This window comes from Antedon mediterranea, chromosome 2 (genome assembly GCF_964355755.1).
Source record: "Antedon mediterranea chromosome 2, ecAntMedi1.1, whole genome shotgun sequence".
Lineage (NCBI taxonomy): Eukaryota > Metazoa > Echinodermata > Crinoidea > Comatulida > Antedonidae > Antedon > Antedon mediterranea.
Window position 1 is genome coordinate 34,716,642 of NC_092671.1, and position 18,186 is coordinate 34,734,827.

General features: G+C 31.5%; 1 protein-coding gene across 1 annotated transcript; it reads left to right on the plus strand.

Moving 5' to 3' along the window:
- Nucleotides 1-386: 386 nt before the first annotated feature.
- On the plus strand, nucleotides 387-15,208 carry LOC140040864 (1-phosphatidylinositol 4,5-bisphosphate phosphodiesterase delta-4-like). The gene is made up of 20 exons (XM_072087111.1): nucleotides 387-711; nucleotides 1,336-1,485; nucleotides 3,866-4,094; nucleotides 4,820-4,946; nucleotides 5,825-5,952; nucleotides 6,351-6,417; nucleotides 6,898-6,991; nucleotides 7,514-7,634; nucleotides 7,741-7,826; nucleotides 8,468-8,588; nucleotides 9,447-9,532; nucleotides 9,964-10,046; nucleotides 10,564-10,686; nucleotides 10,798-10,891; nucleotides 11,211-11,390; nucleotides 11,604-11,711; nucleotides 12,073-12,134; nucleotides 12,271-12,403; nucleotides 13,015-13,167; nucleotides 13,740-15,208. The coding sequence occupies exons 1-20, from the start codon at nucleotides 708-710 to the stop codon at nucleotides 13,826-13,828; spliced, it is 2,238 nt and encodes a 745-aa protein (XP_071943212.1). The 5' UTR covers nucleotides 387-707; the 3' UTR covers nucleotides 13,829-15,208.
- Nucleotides 15,209-18,186: the final 2,978 nt, after the last annotated feature.

Below are 18,186 nucleotides of genomic sequence, written 5' to 3' on the forward strand. Positions count from 1 at the left end.
TAGTAGAAAAAAATATTCTTTACATAAGAAGATTTACGAAAAATAAAGGCACTCATTATGTAACGCTGGACTTTTATTAAGTACGTGCTTACAACAAAAAGGTGGTAAAATAAATACATACTGACATAAATAAATACATACTAGATATATTATAATAAGGGATCAAAGGGATTTAAAAGCTATATTGAATATTGTATTTAAAACCGTAGGAACCAGTACACCTCCATGTGCAAGAACTTAACATAAAAAGTAAGTACGCCCTCACATCTAACTTTTTCAACCAATCACACAATAGACTAAATATTTATCGGTTGACTGGGTCTTCGTAACCCTGATTGTTGTTGTTCTTCCGGTGTTTAATTCAGTTCGCCAGTTGTACACAATACTTCTAAATCTCCTTTGAAAAGGCTTCAATTTATCATATTTATTTTGTAGGTTGCCCAACCCATGTCTCATGCGATGTGTGACGAATGATTCTTAGCTATAACTTACTGTTTTTAGAATGAAATAAACGTGTCATACATTTAGGTTGGGACTTACCAACGATGCAAATACCTGTTGTTGTTGTTGTGGTGCCCGGTATGTCCATGTCTGTGTGTTGAATCATTGTCAGCCTCCATCGGCATTAATTCTAGTTTTATATGTTAATAAACATGTTATTCTGTTAACTGCAAAGAAGGTCAATGTTTGAAATGTAGATACGCAAGATGGGTAAGTTTATTAATATTATATTCATTTTAAATAGCACTAATGTTTGTTTTTCTCTGGATATACTTATACATCCCGTCACTCAGAATATTTGTTTTAGAGGTACTATGTTAGGGGAAGATCCTTTATAAAAATCTTAATTAATAGCCTTATAAATCATTATTGGATGCATGTGTTTGTTTTTAATATGAAATATATATGTTTTATAGGAGATAATCATAATTAATAATCATATTGATCATAATCATCACTAGCATCAGCAGCATCATTATTGTCAACATTATCATTATTGTCAACATTATTATCATGTTCAACATTATCATCATCATTGTCAACATTATCATTGTCAACATTATCATCATCATTATCAACATTATCATCATCATTATTGTCAATATTATCATCTTCATTGTTAACATCCTCATCATTGTCAACATTGACAATCATAATTAATATCAACATTTGCCAGTCACCAGTATTATTATAATCATAATTATCATTATCACACCATTTTCATTCAATCATCGTACCATTGTCATTATTTCTTCGTTCAATAATTTTTTTATTTTATTTTGGGGACACTTTCTTCAATTGTCACCAATTCTGAATTCAATTTTTTTTATTTAGGGGACACTTTAATCAATAAGCTTATAGCTGGGACGCAGTTTACCAAGATCAAAGATTCAGGCAGTTCTAAGTTCTACACATTTTCGTTAAACACATCCAGAGCTGTCGTCACATATATACCAACACAAAGAAAATCTGGAGGATCAGAATGTGAGTTTCATTACTCCTAAATATGTGTGGGCATGTTCCCTATTTTGTTCGGTACCTTTGTTTGTTTAGAAAATAAAATACCTGTTCTTAATCCCCTTTTAGTATAATAATTCCTTAATACAACTAAGTGCTTTGTAGAATCAGGAAATAGAATGACGTCTTGTTATGACATAAATTATAGGTTAAGCTTATTTTTTGTTTAGGATCACCTGATCCTTACTTTTATTTTTTATGTATTACATAAGGTAGTTGTTTATTAAACAACTTTTTATCAAGAAATATTATTTGGTCTTTATCAATTTGTTGTATTTGGAATGAAGTCAATAATGCAATTTTGTGTTTCATCCAAAATATTCCCTAAACTTAAAACATAGAGAGCAAATTAATAATTAATATTTATTTCTCAATATAAAGTTTAAAAAACTGTATTAGAAAAAATATTTTGCTATGTTTTTTTTTTATATACTCGACGTATTGGTAATCTTTGAACAAATAACTATATTTTGTTTAAATATAAATTATACTTGCTTTTAAAACCCCCAATCATGTGTAATCAGTCAATCTTTATATTTTATATTATCCTCTAAAAAAATACATTCATTTATTAAATAAATCATTTTAATGGTTATTTCATGCATGAAACTTATCCTTTGACCAGGAAATACGATTTTGCAATATTCAAAGTAAAAAATGTCAATATTTTTGGTTTAAAATGGTATATTAAACATAATGAAATAAAATGAAAAAACAGATAAAGATCAGTCCTTTGATCAAGTTAACTTAGATTAAAATAAATGTGTGGTTATATTTTCTCAAAGTAAACTTATTTATGTAATACAAGTAATGGTATGTGTGCAATTTGTTTGCACAGCACTCCCTTAATACAATATTATTATACAATGGTTGTTTACCAAATGTACTTTCATGTAGAAAGTTATATCCATGAGAACAATCAATTAAATAAACAAAAGCCTGTATTTGTTATATAATAGATATTTACACACTCTTTTCTCTATCTGAGTTAAATACAGTACATTTTGCAGTTTAAATTTATATATGTTCTAAATTCAAATGTGTGTGATCTAATGTTAAATCTGATATAACCATGAAACCTTTCTACTCAGGGTTATATTGGAGCAAGGCAATCTAACAAGAGGCTGAGCTCTGGAGATCAAAGGGTTAATCTGTGGCTGCGACGCGATCAATTTCACACCTCTTAATAGACATCGCACGCCACAAAGAATATGTACATAGTACAGTACTGTTGGTATTTGTTGCAGCCAGACATGAGATCAAAGGACTGTTACAAGTTCCTATCTTGGCAAGTCAAGCTCAGTGTGCTGTTGTTAGATTGCCTTCGTTTCAGTTAGATCCAAGTTTTATTGGAGTAGCAACACAGAGATATATATAACTGATTAAGTTCAACTGTCGATTTAATCTTTAAATCTGTCCTTTCCTATAATATGCACACTTGCATGTGAACACAACCTTAAATCTGCTGAAAGGAATTCTATTAGAAATGTACAAAACAAAAGTCATGTTTTTGCACATCACAAAATTCTATGTAGAACTTGTATGTATGGACGAACAAAAATAATTATATTACTATCACAATACAGGGGTACTGGGACATGAACACCTATTTCATGAACACCTATATAAATATACGCCTCAACAAACTCTTGGACTTGATGAGTAAAATAAACAAATTGGTAATGCTACTTCTTCTTTATAGGGGAGGTACATAAAGTGACATCATTAAATACTACTGATTTGCTCCACGCCTTTACAAAATAATTATGCTCTAGGCCATGAATGAGTAAACAAATTGTGAATAATAATACTATAGTTAATAATATGATATAGTCTGAATCAGTATTTAATTATACGCCTTCACATACTGTAGTACAATTCTAAAGTCCTTTTTAAGTATTCTGTTTATTTTTATAATATTAACATTTTGTCATCAAATGTTTACATAGCTGCATAGAGATGTTGACAAAGACATTCATTATGGATCTAAGGTCTACCAAGCCTGCATACCCTTCACAATAAATTGAAAACGTTTTTTGTTTTATTCTCAAAAAATAAAATAATGTACATATATTTATTACATTACAATCAAATTGTTACATCAATCATTATGGTCATAAAAATGTAATACAATACCAAGCTAAAAGTTTATTTTGATTCATTTTAGAAGCATTACAAGGAGTTGAAAATAAGAACAGAAGGTTTTAATTTTTAATGTATAATTGTATTTAGATACTTAGACACAAATCTCTATTTAAAATATTGGTGTTTAATCATCATAGGCAATGACTGTTGGAATGGCGCTATATAAATCAAACTATTGATTGATTGATTGTGTATTTTTCAGTTTCATTAGAAAATATCAGAGAATTGCAAGCGGGTCATGTTTCAAAAGCAGCTCGCTCCAAGAAAAATAAAATTGCTCAGGATCAGTGTTTCTCGATAATCTTTAACGATGGTCACAAGACGTTAGATTTGGCGGCTCTTAATTCAGAAGATGCAAAAACGTGGATTAATGGATTACGCTTAGCAAAAAAGAGAAGTATTCAGTTGGATGTACCTGACCTACAAGACCGGTAAGTTTGCTAAGTATTTGGCATTTATAAATTAAGATTTCTGTGATTTCTGTATCAATTTTATAATATTGATAATAACAATAACATTTACAGTGTCTCAATTGAAGAGCAAATAATTGAATATATATGTATCATATACATGTTTAAAAAAAACTAGACATTTTTAATTAAGGTGCTCTACAGACCCACTGCAACCCTGCCTGAAGTTCTTTAAGCTCTGTCTACACTATCACACTAGTTTGACAAAAAAGTATGATGTGCCCAAATATGGTAGTGATATGCTTGAATATGGTAGTGATATGACATCATCATGTCCATGTATGGGCACATCATATTTTTTATTACGTAAAGTTTGATAGTGTGGACAGGGCTTTATGGTATACACATGCATGTATACAGGTCCAACAGCTCAATGTCCCATCCAAACGTATACAGTACTGTTTGGCAATTAAAGTCTAAGATACAACCAAGATGACAGAGAGAGGTCTTGAACCGATTCCTTGACATTATGCTAGTTCTTTAGTTGATTCTGTCCCTGGTATCAGATTTTTACCCTAAAAAAGAGAATATGTTTGCTTAGTACAACAAGTATTAATGATTAGTTTTGTTGCAAAGATCTTCATAAAAAGACATTTTTTAGTCAATCTATTGTAGTCCTAAAATAGTAAAAACTATTATCATTGATCATATTCATTTATTTTCATTTTTTTTTTCTCATTATCCAGTTGGCTGAGGCGTTGTTTTGACGATGCCCATTCGTCAAAGGATCACTATTTATTTGAAGAATGTCGCGACCTGTTACAAAAAATTGGAGTTTCCACAGACACACACTTTTTGGAAAAAATATTTATGGTAAATTGAATGTTCTTATACCCTTTTCACATTAGCTAGCAAAACTCCAGATTTTACACACACATGCATAAACAGCAGAATTATGCACGATATGCATCTATAAACTCCAGAGTTTTGGTATACGACATAAAAGGTATGTTATTTACCAATAGTGCGGTATATTTTGCACATCCGTAAACAATTTCTTAATCAGTTTATTTAAACATTTGTTATGCAATTTTGAACACGGATTCACTAGGTATTTCTAAACAGACTCTTTTGTTTGTTTTAATACCCTAAAACCCACTTAAACCGGTATTAGTAAAATGCATGTATTCCATGTTTCAATCATTGGGCTTAGCCTATAAACAGGACCTATCAACTTTTTTTTTGTAGTCGACTAATGCACAGAATTTTCATATTATTTGTTGTTGTATTATTCAGCACAATAAAAGAAGGATACAGTAAATGTGTCAATCACTTTATACCCATAAATTTGCTAATTCATCTAAAGTGGGTTACAGTATATATTATTTTTTTTATTACAGTATATACCAAGTTTTAGTTCTATAGTTTGCGTTATTCATTCAATCTTTTATTTCGGAATCTCTCTTCCATAGAAAGTAAAATTACATGAATTAAAAATAAATAATACCAATACCAATTACTACTATTCATCTCAGGATGGCAATGCAACCTTTCTTCTCCATCTTTGACTTATATAAGACGTTGCCTATAATCGTTGAGACTAAAACATAATAATATAATAATTATTATTCAATCTATTTTGTGCATGTGCAGGTGGCAACCAACTACTCGATATATGTATGTCCTAATGTTCTTTTTCGACACAAATCCATTATAATTTTTTGTAAATTTTTTATAATTTTATTTTTTAGGCAATAGTACAACGCAATCAAGGACCTTTGTATGAGAATACAGCAGTGTCAACATTAAATGCTGCAGAATTTGTACAACTGTACAGAACCGTTACTAGTAGAGATGATCTTCTCAATTTGTTTGTCAAGTAAATATATTTAACATTCTATATATTCCTATTACTGTATGATTTAAAACTGTTTTTTTAAAGGTTTTCATGGTGAATTAACACTAAAGTTTTCTAAACAATTTGTTAAAAATTCTCTGCAAATTCTGTGATACAATGTCACATATGTATCACATGTCTTGCCTGTATCATACTGTGTACACCTACAGTAACCTTGACTAGGTGCCACATGTGATATATGTGAAACTTTTTAACAGAGTTTGCCTATGATACTGGTAATATAATGGGAAATACAGAGGACAGACGTTGTTAGGTTGGCAAAGAAATTGGTGTCTGACGCGGGCTAAACTGTGCTAGAGACCACAATTCAATTAAGTCCTGTTAACCTAATATAATTAATAGTTCATTTTATTTGCTAGGTATGCAGGAGGGGATGACTTCTGGATGGCTTCAGAATTTCAACAATTTATGCATGAGGAACAAAAGGTAAGGCAAAAAATAGGTTACCATACACTTACAGGACACTGTTGGAGAGCAAAGAGAGGAGAAATCATTAGTAATACCATGGAGAAATAATTATTTCTCCATGGTAATACCATTGGAATCTGAAGTTAGTGCTGAAAGTTATTCAGTCATGCTGACCAATGAGGGTTTATCGCAAATAGTGTGCGCGACGCATGGTGGAAAGAGTTACGGGAGCAAACATCACAACGTGTACAGACATGATTTATTATGATATTTGCTCTCAAACCCTTCCCATCATGCATTGCGCTATGACATTCCTCACGAAATCAAGCTATTTGGCGATAAAACTTATGCATTCATAATCAAGTATGTGCTTCCTAGATAATGATGAGAAATTGAATGCTTAGAAAAATATATGGCATTGCTGAATTATTCATTGTTTGCCATATTGTTTTAAATTGAATACTTATTATAATGTGCTTATACTAATTTCTATTTCAGAGATTTGAATTAAGGGAAGAATGGTGTGATACTGTGGTAGGCAAATACGAACCTATCCCAGAATGCAAGAAAAAGCGTGTACTTTCATATGATGGTATTTACATCAAATGCTTCTTACTACATTTATTATTTATTTTATTTATTTCAACAATATTTTACGATTATTAGGGGCCCTCACAAGAATAAAATATGACATACAATTAAAAATGAAATTAAAATGAATAAAATTTATAAAAAATATTAATTAATTAAAAAAATTAATTAAATTGGCCATCTAAGAAAAAAATACAGGCAATAGAAAGCAATTAAACAAGTTAGAGAAAAACTTGAAGGAAAAGTAAAATGACGCAATTAGTCGGATATATTTGAAATATGCTAATATTCAAATAAGAGAATTATATTGCTGACTTTTACTGCTGCCAAGTTATATTTCTTTTCCCAGCTTTCTTCCCACTAACCTGGTCCTAATAGACATCTATCATCATCATACTACTACCACTATTACCTCATGAATATTTGTAAAAAACAAATGGTTATTCTTCAATCTGATATATCTTTACTAATTTGTAAAAAACTAGTTCATTTATGTTCTAAATAATCCTTTATTTTGTTGTAGGTTTTTTCCGGTTCATGCATGGTACCAACGGTCTCCTCATCAACCCGTATCATCGACACAAGGTCAACCAAGATATGACCTTGCCGTTGAATCATTACTTCATCGCAGCTTCACATAATACGTAAGGGAACTTGAATTTTCACTCCTCAAATGGTAAAAAGTATCAAAACACCAGAAACGACAAATTTTGCATCAACTTGTATTTGATCTAATTTTTTTTTTCTTAGGTATTTAGACCAAGATCAACTTAGTGGACCTTGTAGTACAAGTCGTTATGCAAATGTACTACGTCAAGGGTGCAGATTTATTGAAGGTATCTTTTCAAATTTATAAGACGGTCACGTAGCGTAAATCACTTTCTATGATTGATCATGAAACTAACAGAAATAACACGGAAATATGACACAATTATGCTTAAAATCAACCTTCTGCTAGTTCCATAGTAAGTGAGTGGCCGAGTGGTTAAGACAGTGGGATCGTAATTACATAGCCATAACATCGGCACGGGTTCGAGGCTCACTCTCCATGGTTATGATGATAGAAAGGACTATAAAATGTAGGTCAAGTGTACACATCTAGCTCATGTACACTTAAGAACCTAGTGAATTTTTCGAGATGAGTAGACACTAGTACTAGTACACACACAGCCACTGATTATAACTGGGCCCTCTGGGAGACCAGTCTTTGAATTAAGAGGTTACCCATTATAAATAAATAATAACAAACACCCACAACATAATGTTACTTGTTGTGTTTGCAGGGAAACCTCTCATCCTGGAAACAAGACTGTAAACATATACAATAATCATTCCAATTACATTATTAAATAATAATAAAATTAAAATATTTATATAATATTTTTATATTAAATGATTGTCAACTGATTGCCTTTCCTACTACAGTATTTTTATTGATGGAATAGTTACCACATTTTCTAAATCATTGATATTTCAGTTGACGTATGGAATGGCGATGATGGTGAGCCTATTGTGTGCAATGGCTACACACATACAGAACCTGTCTTATTCACAGACGTTATAAGAACAATCAATAAGCATGCATTTGTTACGTCAGAGTAAGTAGTTATTATAGATTTCTACGGGTACACACTCACTGCTTCACTAGTTCAACTTAAAACATTCAAATTTTTTGCTTATATAGATCCAACGGTTGTATTCAGCATCCACTCTTAGGTAAGGGGAACACCTACTCTTAAAATTCGTAATACCACTTAAGAAAATCCTTAAATATAATAATAATCAAACATTTACTTGGCGCCAATTCCGAAAAGATGGTCAAAGGCGCATTGTGTTTTGAAATTGCTAAATAAATGAGTTTTTTTTAAATTAATTTTAAATGAGGCAAAAGTGGGTGTATGTTTAACAGAAGATGAGATTTTGTTATTCATTCATTCATTCATCTTTTATTTCGGAACAAAAAGTAATTCTCCATAGCTCAAGAACAAATTAGTGTCTCCATTGTTATATTATGTTATTACATACTTGAATGGTGTATCTTATGTGTGATTCCATAATTTTATACCTGTACATTTAAGGCTCATACAGGCCATAATTATAATCCAACATAAAAAGAATAATAAGAAATTTTATTTTAATATGACATTTTAAACTGTTCATGAAATTTTGGCCAGAAAGGTAAAATAAATTGAATGAATTTTTATGCTGCGTAATACTTCCCACTAACAGGGCTCCCAAAAGGAAAAACCAAACCACTGCATAGTAGGGACTAATAAACATAACAATTAAATACACACAATAGCAACAACAAGCAATTCTATAAAACGTGAATATACAAATATATACTTCCTGAACAGATGATGTTGAATCCTGTACAAATTGCCAACAGGTGGTATTATTACAAAGACATTCAGTTTAATAGTCAATTTAAGTATTTTTATCTACTTCTGTTGTAGATATCCAGTGGTGTTATCAATAGAGAATCATTGTAGTATTCGACAACAGAAAATTATAAGAGAACATCTAAATTCACTATTGAAAGGTACTCAATTTGTTTTATTTATTAATCATATTATTTATTTTGCTAATAGATTATAATTCATTCACAACATACACACAATAGTGTAAAGAGAGCTTTTAATTGGCAACGACGGACCTAGTCATTTTGTCCTCATTAGTTTCCAAAAATCAATTTTGTGATGATCATACACCCAAAATGGTTTAAATGCGCATGTCTATAATAGTAGATGTCAACTGGACCTAAAATTGATCAAATTGGGTCTATTATATTTCTTATTTTATTCAGTTGACACCCAAAAGCGATGAAATCCACCACTAACAAGCTTCTTTAAAAATAAAAATTGCTAAACCAAACTCAATACCCATGAAAATATTATTTTTATATACTAAAACTTTACAGCTAACAATTTTTAATGATTTTCATTTGTGTAAATCATTTTTTATTATTTTCAGACAAACTTTACATAATACCTCTACATAGAAACCAGATAACAATACCTTCTCCTAATGACCTGAAGGGAAAAATTTTAGTAAAGGTACTTCAGAAAGTTTTTAGACAATGGTTATATTTTTACAATGATTATATTTAGAATTATAATTTTAGACATAAAAATGTTAGCATGCCAAAATGACTATGTTCTACCAACTTATCTGTTCCATGATAAAATAGACTGAACTACATATCTGTGTTTAGTGTTGTCCTAGGCTAGGCCTATGTTGGGGACTGAGCATGATGTAATGGGCAATGGCAGCAACATCTAGCTAGCAATTGAAACAAAACCTGCAGTAGATAATATGTCCCTAACACCAAATAAACAGATTTGGATTCAAACTTCAAACAGTTGAAAGACCACTACAGTAGAACCAATATTAAAGTGTCCCCTTAATAGGTGTGTCCCCTTAATAGGTGTGTCCCCTTAATAGGTGTGTCCCCTGAAAACGGGTTGGCCATAGTGTTCGCAAATTCGAGTTCTAACTTTCAGTACGATGCACATCAAATGTTAATGTGTATTTGTTACTATCTGATAAAATATAATAAAACAATTTGTTTAGGGAAGAAGATTACAGACATTCTCCGAAGAAGGGGAAGTGAGCGACGATGATGAAGCAGCTGAAATGGAAAATGTTAAAATACCAGAAATCAAAAAGAAACTTGAAAAACAGAAACAAATTAAGGTTATATTTTTTGAAATTTAAAATTCGTTAGCTACTTTAGAAACTCTCTCCAGGGCAGGCTTCAAAAGTAGTGTATAACAATTTCAGTCACTTTGATACATTATTTTGCAGAAACGTAAAGTTGAACTGTCGTTGGAATTGTCAGATGTTGCTGTTTTATGTCAAAGTGTAACATTCAAGTCATTAGATCATAGTAAAAAAGAAGGTATGTATACAATTTCATTCACAACACATTGTATATGACCCCCCAAAAAGGTTAAATAATTAGTGACTTAGGGAGTGAACTAGGTGATAGTGACAGAGCGGACACTTAATTATCTAAGCTCCTTGACTTGAAGTTAGGACTAGATACTATGGGTTAGTATAGTGTTTTCTGAAAAAGAAATCTCAGTTTTGAGTCATATCCTTACCACTTGAGGGTCTCAGATAAGAGCACCTAGAAATGTCTTTTGACCTGAGGTCACAATTTAACCATATAAAGTGATCTAGAATCTCAACTCAATTATGCACTGTAATTATTTCAGGAAAGTTTTGCCACATTCCTTCAATATCCGAAAAGAAAGCAGCAGAGCTGGGATCAACTGCAGGTCAGCAGTTTGTTGAACATAATAAACGGTTCTTAACAAGAATCTATCCAGGAGGATGGAGGACGGATTCATCAAATCCAGATCCAATATTATTCTGGAATTTAGGATGTTCTATAGGTGAATTTTATTTAAACTTCTGTAATTTAACTGTAGATTATTTTAAATATATATATATAGTATGTAATGATTTAACAGATCTTGTGTAATCTTGTAAATAATATAATGTTGTTTACTAATACTAGATATAATTATTTTTTTTATTTGGAAACTGAAAAACGAAAATTTGACATAATTATTATTATATAATATAAATATTTTGTTATGTTTAAGTTTGTATGAATTACCAAAATCCAGGGGAGTATTTAGATGTGAACACTGCCAAGTTTTTGCAAAATGGCCAATGTGGATACGTCCTTAAACCACTCTTTCTACGAAAAGGTAAGAAAATAACCCTTACACAGCCAACACTTTGCCTAAGTAAATTTAAATTTATATTTAAGCGAATATTACTAAAGTCAATATATTTAAGGATTTTAAAATACATATTAAGGTAAATATCTCACTGTAAGTGTGGCCCGTGTTTCACATGCATAATATATGTAATCAGTCACTGTGAAGGGCCAAATAAGTGTCTTTAGTTTTTTTTGTTTTTTTGTTTTTTTGTTTTGTGACAAGTTTTTTAAATGTATAACTTTTGAATTTTAAATAAACCATTTTAATTTAGTAAATAATCATAGCAAATATACATGCACGAGTGTCATAAATGTTATACTTATACATATCTATTATATTTTTTAAGGGAATATGAGATTTAACCCAGACACACCTGGAACCCAGCATTCTTGCAAATGTACAATCAAGGTAGGGGAAGTTATTTTCCATTTTAAGGTGCAGTTCCACCCGTCACATTTTCAGGGCTCTAACAACAAAATACAAATATATTTCATTTGCTACTGTGTATTATATGACATGGCAGCAATATTAATTGTTTTTCCAGGTTATTAGTGGTCAGTTTTTACCAGCATCGCAAAAGGAACTCGACAGTTTAGAGCCAATAGTAAATGTTACGTTATATGATGTTAATAAACGGACGTCACTTGAAACAAATGTTGGCAATATGGAGACTCAAGGTAAGCCAAGAGCCATTTGTGATGTCATCATCTGGACCTTCAAACCTGTGTAAAGAAGTAAACAAGAAGCATGTCCCAATTTCCATGCATGAATTAACATGACGTACCTTTTTTTTATATGCATCCAACAGCGAGTACAACTCGCCAATTACATGATGGATAAACTATTTTATAATTTATCGTGTTTAAACTAAGTCTCATTTGAGATTCAGGGTGTGGCATTAGGTCAGAATTGAACCCTGGACCTCTGGTTTGGAAGGCAAGCTCCCAATTAATTTACGAATTCTTTTCTATTTTTTGGCCACTGGTAAATACCAACTTTATAATGTGATAATCTGCCAATGGGCAATCAATACAGAATTTATCATTGTTAAAAAATTGTTAGTTTAATGTAAATTTATCTATTTATCCTATGAATACCATTAATTTTAATTACAGTAATATATTAAACAATAAACTGAATTGTCAAGGCTGAAAGCATATTTAGCAGCAGGGCTTATACAAGATTTAGGTTTAATGCTATGTTTACATTCCTCTTGAGTTCAATTAGTTTTTCATTATTCTTCTCTCCAGGTGTTTAAACCCTTTTTAAAAATCATTTGTTATTGCAGGTGTATTTGCTTATTGGCATCATAACATGAACTTTGACCTTGTGATTCCCGAATTATCTATTCTACGCTTTACTTTGTACAACAAGAAGACCATGACCTCAGCTAACAATCACATTGCTCAGTATGCTTTGCCATTCAAAAGCCTACAACTTGGTAAGACCCAACAGACAAAATAAAAGATTTAATTCTTTATGCGATAGTTAACAATTTTATTCTATGCAATAAATACTATAATAAATGGCTTATTACCGTATTTGTAATTACCAATTTTAATTACAAATTTAATTATAATTACAATTCTTTAAAATGGTTTAGGAAGATAAGATTCATATTTCAACCACTACTATTTAGTGGTGATAGTATACTGTACAAATACAGAATTTTTTAATAGTTGAATGGAGAGAATATTTTATGAGTTGGAAGATTAAGTAGAGTTGAATTGAAGCCAGACTTTCAATGAATAAAACATTTGTGTAATCCACCATTTATATCTTGAATGAAATGTTCAAAGCTATGCCCATTAAAAAGTGTAGCGCTCTGAAATTGCCCGTAGGTCAGAGAAGTCATGGGCAACGCACACAGGTAGCAGGTACAGGTAGTACATGTCGCACAAAATTCTGAAAATGTTTACAAAAGAATCAATTGTTACTTGTGTGATTCATCAAATAAACTAAAAATAAATAATAAACACTTCTCTTTTTCTTAAATATTAATTTCTTTTTCAGGGTATCATCACATCTCAATGTTAACCCCAGCTGGAGATGACTTAATACCAGCATCACTCTTTGTACATGTTAAGATTTCACCAGATTAAAGCTGTGTTCACACAAGCTGGATACGACACCAGTATCACTCTTTGTATATTTTAAGACTTCATCAGATTAAAGCTGTGTTCACACAAGCTGGATACGACACCAGTATCACTCTTTGTATATGTTAAGATTTCATCAGATTAAAGCTTCGTTCACATAAGCTGGATATGACCCCAGTATCACTCTTTGTACATGTTAAGATTTCACCAGATTAAAGCTGTGTTCACACAAGCTAGATATGACACTAATATCGCTCTTTGTACACGTTAAGATTTCACCAGATTAAAGCTGCCTTCACATCAAACTGAATTTGACACCAGCATCAATCGTAATTGTTGGGATTTAACCTTTCTTAAATTAAAACTGCATTCACACCAAGCTGCATTTGACACCAAAATCAACTTCTAACCAATCAGCTGTGAGCACGAACAATGTATTTTAGCACTTCCAAGAATTCAATATGCATTGTGAAGCCCAGATTTGTATTGTCTGAAACTACATAGTTAATTAATGTAACTAATAAATAAGAATAATTATTTATAACATTAGCAATCAGGAATATATGTAATTTAACACACCTAAATTCATAGTAATTAATCAGAAAACGAAATACAAAATACTACTTTACCACAAATGTCATATAAACTGCAAATCTTTGGTATGAATATTTTGTATAAGGTTAATTAATTGACTGTACTGAAATATGAAATGAAATCGAACCCTTTCTTTGGGACAGCCATATTTAGAGGACATCCCTATTAAAGGAGAAAATATATGTCTTACAGACCAACCCTTATTCAGTGGCACCCCTATTCAGTGGCACCCCTATTCAGTGGCACCCCTATTCAGTGGCACCCCTATTCAGTGGCACCCCTATTCAGAGTGGCACCTTGATAATGGGGATACTTTGTGGGGTCCCAAATGTGTCCCCATAACAGAGGTTCTACTGTGTTTACCAACTGAAATAATAGATTTGCGATATTAAATGGATACTTTCTCATGGAGTGAAATTGCCCAGGAGAAAAATGTGTTTAACACTATACCCAACCTAAATTCTGTATACACCCCTATAATTGACATTATGTTGTCTCCCAAAGATGTCCCCCTAATGTGTGGCTATACTGTATGTATACAGAATATAAAGATACAATCATTGTAGAACTGCATATAACAAACATGTTGTTTATATTTTTGTAAAATGTATTAGCAATATTTTAGTATTTGGGAATCGATATCTTTATGTTTTAAATGTGGATGTTGTAAATAAATGAAATCTTTATTAGGTGGGTGGATTAAAAAATGTTAGATTAAAAAAAAACTATTAAATAAATGCATTACCAAAGTTGTCTGCATATGTTTCATTCATTGTATTTAAAGATTTTAGACCATTTTGAACGAATTAATAAGTTTAAAATAAAGGCTTAAAGAAGAAATAACAATACAGGTTTAATTGAATAGAGATGTTTAATAATAAGCATATTAGCGGTTCGCTGATTTGTAAAACGCAATTTCTAGAAGTGCAAATAAATATAATGTTCAGCGTATTTTTCAGTTGGGCTCTCCAGCATGCGACAATCACCAACTCGCGCGAGTGACGTCATTTCGGGTTTCATGAATGTACATAGGAGAACATCATTATAGAGGTTTTGCATGCGCAGTTAACGGCCGTACATTAAACGTAATTTATAGTGCAAAAATATACGTATATATATACACATGTAAAACAGGGTATATGTTGCCAGTCAGGCTCCTCAGCGACAAGCTCACCAACTCGCGCGTGTGACGTCATTTCGGGTTTTATAAAATGTGCATGTGGAAACAGCTATGGAAGAAACAGCGAATTTATCTCATCATACAAGTTTTGCAATAACAAAAAAAACGTATTGTATAAAAAAGTTCTTTTTTTCTAATGAAAGTGATATAAGATAACCCAGAAAGGAGAAAAATAGCTGTAAACAAATGGTATTTTTAGAAGATATCAAAATCGACTTACTTAAAATTTGGTTTGTGCCAACATTTTATGTTTATTTTCTTTTCGTTGTTTCCTATTTTAAGAACACTGTTTAAGTTGTTCTTAAACCTAACTTTGTGCAGTAAGGCGTATCCACAGGAAATAGGGGTGAGAGGTGATTTAACCTTTGCGGGAAGTGCCAGTGGGTGTTGAAGAAACAAAAATATTCCATATAATAAAACCTAGTAGATATATTTATCTGTGTGAACGAGAAGTTATATCGTGCGCATGTCATCATTGCAAACTTAGCATACACCATATCTTAAAACAGCTTCTTACGAAAGCTTGTGTTGCGTCAATATGTCTTGGCGTTGCGTACGTACACGTGGAAACCAAACTGTTAAGGTTCGTATACTAGGCCTGCCTACCTGCAGTTTGTTCTTAAAGCTTCATTCACACTTGTTCCGTTTCTCGGAACGGAAAACGGCGCCGTGCTGAATGGAAAATCATATACAGAATTGAAAGGCACCGTATGAACGCACTTTAATGAATAAAATTCCCTTTAATACTTGAACTTTACGTTGCATTAATTGAAAGGCACCGTATGAACGCACTTTAATGAATAAAATTCCCTTTAATACTTGAACTTTACGTTGCATTATATTGTCATTGTGTATAATTGAATACGGTTTTGACGAGGTGTAGAAAAGAGTGAAACCAATAATATAGTACTGTAAAAGTGAGGAATAATAAGAATCAAAGTACGTCAGAAATACTTGTGCACTCATGCAAACACATTATCAGTACATTCTCTGCTAGGTCTCAGTGTTCTGTTGTAAGGGGTAGAAGCTCAAAGACTTTCCAAGTGTGTATTATACGCCTGTTTTGTGGCAAGTGGAATTGCAATGTCATGCAGATACTATTATCAGGGAGTTGTTATTGTTATCTAATAACAACTCCCTGCTATTATATAGTAAATAATTAATAATCTGCTAGTCATGACGTCAGTTCTGTCGTTAAGTAACTTAAACGTTTTCTAACCCTTTCTATTATTATTGTTGTAGTGAATTAGTGAACTTGATCTTGTTCTACTAATTATTAATCACATAACTAATTTCTCTACAGGCACATGATGAGCAATTAGCATTTACTCACTAATAATCACCTTTTCTGTAGATTTCCTGTGTTTGCAAACAGTTTAATCATACTATTATTTATTTGGAACAAAACTTTTTTAAAGTGGCACACACATACAAATTAAAAAATTTAAACAACACAATTACTTTTTTTTTTAAACTATAAAAAAACAATGGAAAATAAAAACTGAAACTAAAACATTTGTCATATTTGATTAGAAACTAAAAACATAAACTAACTAATACAACTACTATTGTGCAACAGCAATGGAAAAGAAAACACACATTTTAAAATAAAACCGTTCAAAGTTGTGATAGAATTGCATTTCTTAGTTTCCAGGCATGGCTTGTGAACATTTTACAATAACTTTCAAACACAGCATAAATCTTTTTTTTAATTATTATTTTAATATTTTTATGAAATAACGTGCTTCTATTTAGGTAATTTCTCAACATACACTTTATACACCCGATTCTCTATAAAATTCCTCCAAAGGAATTGGTAATAACATCAGATGCATTTCTTGTATTTCTCCTATTATTACATACCGCCCTTAACTACCTAACCTTACATTGATACAGGTGGTACCACGTGTGATACGCTGTATCACTATCCTATGAGCAATGTGGATACAGCACATGCACTAGAATCGGGTAGGCCTAACATACGAGTTCTGATATCTATGTTGTTCCTACTATCTTCCTTCAGGCAAAATGTATGAGTTAATTATACCTAGGCCTACTGTATACGTATTCCATTCGCCCTGTGACGAGAAAATTATTAATAGTTCTAAACTTTATTTCGAACGAATTGGTGTGAAGTTTGTGTACCCATGAATTTACCAAAGGAGAGGTTCTGTATTTCGTTTGTGTATGGCATAGGCCTACACATGTAATTTTTTTCCAAATAGGCCTAATTCTATTGGGTTTTTCTAATGCTTCAAAAATAGATTTAATTGCGGAAATTCATGTTTTTTAAAAGCTTAACATTTTTGTTTTTTTTTAAACCTATTAATATTAATTTTAAGGCGCTATACATATTTATCCAAACTGAAATACATCGTGTTTATCTTAAATTAACTCCAATATTGGCCTATGCTTTAATATAAATGGCTTGATTGATATATGAATTAGTTCCGATTTGGATTGACCCACTCTAGATCTAGTTCTGGTCACGAATGCTTCTTTTGTTGAGGAATGATATAATAATATATTATGAACTGAATTAGGATTGAGTGTCGTCAGGACTATCGATCGCTTAGCGCGAGTTCTT

Bases quoted from the DNA above. Each gene is read 5' to 3' on its own strand.
- LOC140040864 (XM_072087111.1), top strand. The intron at 11,391-11,603 runs GTGAATTTTATT...GTTATGTTTAAG, and splicing joins GAATTTAGGATGTTCTATAG to TTTGTATGAATTACCAAAAT. The intron at 12,135-12,270 runs GTAGGGGAAGTT...TTGTTTTTCCAG, and splicing joins CTTGCAAATGTACAATCAAG to GTTATTAGTGGTCAGTTTTT.